Here is a 7084-nt window from a genome sequence, read left to right on the forward strand (position 1 = left end):
GGCCCTCTGCTGTACATAGACGGAATCACACCTTCGATTTAACAGTCATGAGCAAAACAATTTTATTTTATTTTTTTATTTTTTTTTTCAACAAAGTGCAACAACATGCAATGGATTTGTAAGTAATATGGTTACTAGACATAGTGAAAAGTATGTGAGGGTGTGTTTAACACCTTCAGTCAGACAAATATGGTAACAATAGCTCTCCCGACAACTACAACTAAGTAGCATAATTCCCAACCTGTTTGACATGAGAGCTAATTAGGCGCCATAGGAAAGCACCTAATTGTATTCAACTGGTCGAAAAATGATTTACTATGAATTATGTTTGTTTAGTTACTCTGTCAGTGACATGACAGGCAGAGCAATTCAATGCTCTTTGACTAGATGGCAGAAGGTAAATTACCTATAAACGCCCTTTAGTGGCATTTTTGTTTCGTGGTTTTCTGAGACATTTTTTCCACATGTAAAATATGAGCCTTGGCTCAATAAAAGTTGGGAACACTGGTTTATGATACTGTACAGTGTACATGCATCATAAACAACAATATTAACACTTAAACCAGCTGTAGCAAAAATCCGGTATTTACAGGAAAACAAAAATGAATATTTCAAGTGGATAACACATTTACGTAAATTGAGATGGCTGACTGGCTGTTTATCACAAAATACTTATATAGAAAATTGTATAAGATACAGATACTGGTCTTAGGAGGCATCACATTATGACAAAAGACTCACTTTTTACCACCAACATGATAACACGCATGCTTCCCTGCCAAGTGCATCTTGGTAAAAGGGAATTTGTTGATGTAGCTAAGACTGTACATTGAAATAGAATCAGGAAGTTGAGGACAAGTGCTTGGCTGAGTGTCATTTTTTTCCCTCGCTCCGATGTTATGAACTGGTCTCATCCGCCTTAACGAGAGGCTCGCACAAGTTTCTCTTCTCCATCATGGCATAGGCAAGAAGCGGAAGATCACAGCCATTGAAGTCCAGTTTTGTAGGACTGAAATCGAGTTTTTTTGTAGCATCACCACCACTTTCCTGGTCCTTGAGCCTCGCCGGACTCTTGACGCTCCCGGGGGGTCTGCCGGGGCTCACCTTATAGCCGGCTGCTTTGGTGGTACCGAGGGGCCTCCCCGGGCTGGTTTTAAAACCAGCAGCTCTTGTGGTCCCAGGTGGACGTCCAGTACTTGTACGGTAACCAGCTAACTTGGTGGTCCCCAATGGTCTGCCTCTCCTTCCGGACTTCACTTTGCCTGTATTTTTTTTTGTGCCGCCAGGCCCCGCAACCTCCCCGCTATTGAGTGTCAGCGGCTGAAGCTGAAAGGGATTCTGGGTCTCCTGAGTGGGACCCGCCATCACCTTGTGCATGTTCTGTGGCAATGGAGCCAGGCCTGCAAATGACAAGTGCAAGCCAGAGTTTGTCGGGGAGCAGGGGTAGAACTTGTTAGATTGGAGGCTGCATAAATCAAAACGGCTTGCCGGGTGGCAATCCTCTGCAGGTGCACTCATACAGAAGTCACTGCTGCTGCTGCTGCTACAGGTCACTTGATGCATCATTTTCTGTTGGGGGTGAAGGGGGGGGGGGGGGGACGCCAAAATAACACAGCAACTGATGTTATGCACTCAACCATACTAGTACCTGGCATCACACTGAATTTTAACGCTGCGCACGACAACACGTTAGCCTCCACTAGTCAATGAAGCGTAGCATGCATATAAAAGTAACGTAGTTCTCAAAAAGAAATGTTAACCTAGATTAGGGGTGCGGAGGTAGGGGGGGGGGGGGGAGAAATCTCATACCTCAGTCTCGGGATATCACACGGCAAAATGTTAATATCGTATTGTTAACAACGGTCATGTCTGCAAAGTACGCCCAGGTGTCCGCAAGGAAATGCGAGCAGTGGCTCCGTTTTTTAAAATCCTTCAAACAGTAGACGAGATGACACAGGAAGCCATTTTCGCTTGGAAAAAAAAAATCATGAAGCAAGATGAAAAAAGCGCGCATGCGCAGGCTATACGATGTCGTACTTCCGGGAAGAACGTCATTTGAATGAAACGTTGACACGAAGAAGCGGAACGTTCCGGTTGTAGTACATTTTAAAATACTTTTTTGTTGTTGTTCGTTGATTACAAACAGCTTACATTTTAGTAAACGCGTGGTCACATTTCATACCACGCTAAGACGAGTTCACCGTGTTCAAAACTGAACGAGGCAAAGAATATGTGATTTAGCACTGATCTGCATGATGCGGTCAGTGTTCTTAAAACAGAATCACAATAAAAAAAAAAACAATTGAGTTAATACATCAACCATATCAATCAAAACTGGACATAATCGTCCCTATAAAAGCTTAATAAATGAGCACTAGCTCCACTGGATCTCATTTCTGCAAGCTCTCATAATGTCGCCAGTCAGTGTACTTACAATTGAAAAATAAACACATAGGGACATTATTGAGAGGTTTTATTAACATCCAAATGAATTGAAGTACAGACACTGGACATCTGGAGCGACTGCAATGCTAAACAGGTAGCAATTTACATTTATCAGCATTTGTCCACTTGATGGTAATTTCTAAAACAGATCAAAGATGAAGTCCACAGGACTTATGATTCTCTCATGAGCTTGGTCAGTTTCTGAATCTTTGTCTTTGTGGACATGTCCACGTACTTGTCCCCGATACTGACGATCATGCCGCCCAGGATCGAAGTATCGGACTGGAAAGAGGAAAGCATTTTAAGTCATATACATTTTGTTACGGCTAGGGCACAATCATAGTGGTATAACTATAGATAATACAGTGACAATAAAACTATATATAGAACTGAAATGGGGAATTAAAACAATTTTTATTGAAAATATATAAATAAAAAGGCAGGTAACATTCACATGCATCCATAAGTAAATTGAGAATACAGTGGACCCTCCAACACATATCCTCAGTTCGGCCTTTGCAAATTCACAAATTATATTTAAGGAACGTGTCCACTGTTAGTAGTAGAAAAAGGCACCTATTTGCGAAGGAAACACGGCAAAAAAAAGTCTTGGCTAAATACTGTCTACACCAGGGGTTACCAACCTTTTTAAAGTTACTTCTTGGGGACTGATTAATGCAAAGGGCTACCCGTTTCTTACACACTTTTGAAATAACACTTATTATGCTCCCCTCTCCACACACAGTGTTGTCACGATACCAAAATTTTGACTTTGATATTATACCTGCATAAAATACATCGATACCTTGACAAAAATCTAAAAGCAGCAAAATTAAAACTGACAAAAGAACTTAAAATGATCTTTTTTTAATTAATTCAAAATATTAGGATATGCTTGATAAGAAAATTACATTTTAAACAGTGTTAAACACTTGTGAAAATTTGCACACGTGGCGGAGTGAGAACAATCCCGTGTCGCAATGTAGCCAATGGTACAACCCTGGTGGATTAATGCGATTTGTAAATCCTTGTGGAAATCGAAACTAAGTCGCCATGAATTCGACGTCATTGTGTCCTTCTTCTAAATCAGACGAAGAAGCAGCAACTTCCGCCGTAAGTAGAAAACCGTAGTCATGACACTTGGTTTTGCATTCCACAAGGATTTACCAGGCACATTAATCCAACAGGATTTTACCATTGGCTACAATGCAACACGGGATTCTGGTTAAGGTAAGCTATATTAAGTAAAAAGAAACACTAATGTGGTTGTTAAGTGGGCGCTTCGTCATCCTTGTGTGCTGTCGGAGACAGAGCGTACTCCGCTCCAATTTCTCCAATGAATGCAGCTCGGTAGCAGTTTACTCTCCTTGTACTGTACTGTCTGCACTGGGCTCCTTTTTTGGGGCACTCTGAATAACCAGAAGTGGGCATTATATCAGACCGACGGATGGAATTTCAGGCTAACCCATGTGGACCCAGTTCATCCCTTGTTGACGACAGCCAAATTGGCGTCAGGAACATAATTTCCACGTCACACTCAGCTAAATAAAGAAAAAAAAAAATAAATAAATAAATAAAAACTACAGACACACACGCACGGCGTGGTGATTGGTGAAATAAAAACAATATGGGACATGTAACTGAGGTCTGTGGGACACAACACACATGACATTGACTATGTCATGTGTGCGTGATGTAGTACCAGTTAAGTCTGTTCTCTACGCCGTCTGGCTGAAGCCGACGACTAGGGCCGGCTGGGCCGGCCTAAAATATGGATGGAAGCTCACAGAGTGACTCAACGGACTGACAATGACCACCTCTGTGTAAAACTGAACGGCACATCTGAATAACGTTCGGGGTTTCCAGACGATCTGAGTGAAGAAGCGCGCTCGGACCTTATTTCCAAATCAGAACGCACCCACGATGAGGGAATGGGATTTTGGGGGCAAGTAGCTGTCTAATGTCCATGGACTTAGTTTTTGTAAAACAAATTTCCCCTGAAAAAAACTAAAGTAAAAAAAGCATTTCTGACTGTTCTGAATTAGAAGAAAAAAAGCAAGAAACTCCACAAAATATCCAGGTAAAATTGCAATAGATGAGGTTATGGTCACAAATGAAAACCCACAATCGAGTGAAGCTGCAACAAAAGAAACCGTGAAGTAGAGAGGGAACACTATACACATAAGTATCGTACATTATGTATAGCTGTAAGTGGTTTCCTATATCATGCTTTTAAGGGTACAGCAATGTTTGAAGATGCCTGTGTTTGAAATGCTATTTAAGTGTTTATGGCATATTTATGGTTCATACTATTAATAGCATTCACTGTAATTGAATACAATAGTGGTCCAAATGCAATCCTTATGATATACTACCACTGATACAAGATGGTAGGAAAATGAAATGTCAACTCAAATTGTACCTTGGTTTCCAGCTTGATAGTTTCACCCTTCTGAAGAAATCCATTCAGTGCAACTTTCAGCTCAGCAAGATTTGCTGGATCCAAAGGCTGAAATGAATATACATTGATTGGGTGCATGCATGTATAGCTACAGTAAATACTCATGGGCAAAATGATAATAATAATAAACAGGAAAGGCGTTTGTGCGACCTACCTGAGCAGTGGTTACTGAGCAGATCACCTCCCCACGGTGTGCACTCATCATCTTGCCGAAAGCAGCGATGACGTCACCAGTGAGAGTCAGACGACCATTGTCAGACAGAACATCTGCAGAATCCAAAAATACATCAACTCAGGTGCAAATTTAGCCAAAGCTACTGTTGAAATGTTTGGTATGTCTCGAGTCCATAAGCCCAATTAGCAATTTGCAAAACAACTACTTACTCAGTTGCGTGTTTGTTTTATCTTTCAAGAAGGTACCCAATGTAAATAAAGACTAACACTAGTGGATTGAATTTTGTCGTCAGTTTTCTTGACCATCTCTGAAGTTCATGAATCGTACAATTATCAGATCTGGGCAGCTTTTCCATCCTCGCGAATGCTCTCACCCGAGACGGGCGAGGGCAGAAAAGGGGCACGGTCTAACATGCAGCCCTCACATTTATACTGTCTTCAAAATCTAAACATAATGTGGGCTGGTCTCCTCCCTGGCTGGCCTTGCCTATGGGGCTGATCTTCACCAGCTGGTCCCGTGCTCCGATCAGGGCACGCTGACTCTGAGACTTTTAACTGATTATGCGATGTGTTGGCTAATATAAACCCATTCATATAGATTTAGGTCCTTCATTACCTACAGCACTCTGGTATAGTATTTTTCACCAGCAGAAGAATACTTATGATATTCAAAAATAAGCTTCAAGTGACAACTCACTGATGAGGTTCACTGTGATAGGGGAGACTTTTGCCTTTGCAAGGGCATCGTGGAAGGTCTTCTGCTTGAGGCTGCGCTTTACATGAGGGTTCATGACAATACTAGAAATTTTGGGGTCCTTGATGAGGGTCTGTGGGGTAAAGCAGTATTGGACAAGAGTAAATCAACTTTGCAATTTTCCGTATTTGCTTGGTTTTACAAAACCCTCTTTACTTACATTCACTTTACCCAGCTCCTGCTCCACTTGGTCCAGTTTTTTCTGCTTACTGGCAGCTGAGAACAGAGCAGTGGCATAGCGACCTTCCACGCCATAAACCTGGATGGGTGGCTTGAGGGAAATTCAACATGAGATTAAAACCCAGTTACAGTTCTATCGTATGGAATGTCGGCCACACTACATGTTTTATCATTGATATTTACCTTGACCAGTTTGGCTGCAGGCCTAATGGCTGATGTGCTAAACTGGCGGGCCTGCACAAACACGAGTAGCAAAATTGTAACATTAACGATATCAAGTACTTGAGCGTACAGTATTAAAATTAACACGCATACTGTCCATTGCAGCAGACGGGTAGGCTAGCACTTTAGCAGTCATTCAAGTGCAAAGCCGCGTGTAGTTATTCGTGTCAATCAAAATCAACAACGGGTCTTCATTACGTTTATAGTGCGTTAGAATAATGTTTAAATACATGAATATCAAGTTTGAACTGTTGTAAAACTAATAAATTGTTCAAAATCATTGAACGTCTTACCTGCTGTCCTAGCATGAGTGCTGCCATTTTCTCCTCCAGCTGTCCAGACTGGAAGCATAGACTGCGCATGTGCAAGGAATAGACGATACCTCATCTATCCATGGGGGTTGTAGTCCTTTCACCCGAGTGCGACCTTTCGGTGCCCATAGAGAAATACTGTATACAATAAAACTACATGCTATACTGTAACATAATTACAGTCGTATTAATATACTTTGTCAACTTCAAATTGGCGTCTCATTCCACAAGCTGTTCAAGTCACAGGGACACCGACACTATCATCACTTTTTTTTCTAGCTAGGAACGATTCATGTGGTCAGTGGCCGGCACCACACTGTCCTGCTGAGACAGAGAAGCTACATGTGCGTTAATACTGTAAAGCCAAGATGACAGAGACACGATTTTATATATTAGTATTCACAAGTTAACTTTCATTGTGTTCTACTTGTCAATAGCTTTTAATATAAAAGTAAAAAAAAAAAAAACTCCCAAGATCAATTTATTACTACTCAAAATGCTTATTCCAAAAAAATTGCATAGGCATTCTGTTTATTT

General features: G+C 41.3%; 2 protein-coding genes across 2 annotated transcripts; both read right to left on the reverse strand.

Moving 5' to 3' along the window:
• Nucleotides 1-45: 45 nt before the first annotated feature.
• Nucleotides 46-1992, reverse strand: LOC147151540 (uncharacterized). Its single transcript, XM_086021430.1, has 2 exons — nucleotides 1810-1992; nucleotides 46-1569 (listed from the first exon to the last, which is right to left on the reverse strand). Exon 2 carries the CDS (start codon nucleotides 1564-1566, stop codon nucleotides 898-900), a length of 669 nt encoding a protein of 222 aa, XP_085877556.1. The 5' UTR covers nucleotides 1567-1569; nucleotides 1810-1992; the 3' UTR covers nucleotides 46-897.
• A 466-nt stretch (nucleotides 1993-2458) lies between these two features.
• On the reverse strand, nucleotides 2459-6666 carry atp5po (ATP synthase peripheral stalk subunit OSCP). Its single transcript, XM_086024458.1, has 7 exons — nucleotides 6530-6666; nucleotides 6198-6248; nucleotides 5995-6105; nucleotides 5778-5907; nucleotides 5061-5173; nucleotides 4868-4954; nucleotides 2459-2727 (listed from the first exon to the last, which is right to left on the reverse strand). Exons 1-7 carry the CDS (start codon nucleotides 6596-6598, stop codon nucleotides 2617-2619), a joined length of 672 nt encoding a protein of 223 aa, XP_085880584.1. The 5' UTR covers nucleotides 6599-6666; the 3' UTR covers nucleotides 2459-2616.
• Nucleotides 6667-7084: the final 418 nt, after the last annotated feature.

This window comes from Filicampus tigris, chromosome 2, assembly GCF_054856515.1.
Source record: "Filicampus tigris isolate MCC_2025a chromosome 2, RoL_Ftig_1.0, whole genome shotgun sequence".
Taxonomy (NCBI): domain Eukaryota; kingdom Metazoa; phylum Chordata; class Actinopteri; order Syngnathiformes; family Syngnathidae; genus Filicampus; species Filicampus tigris.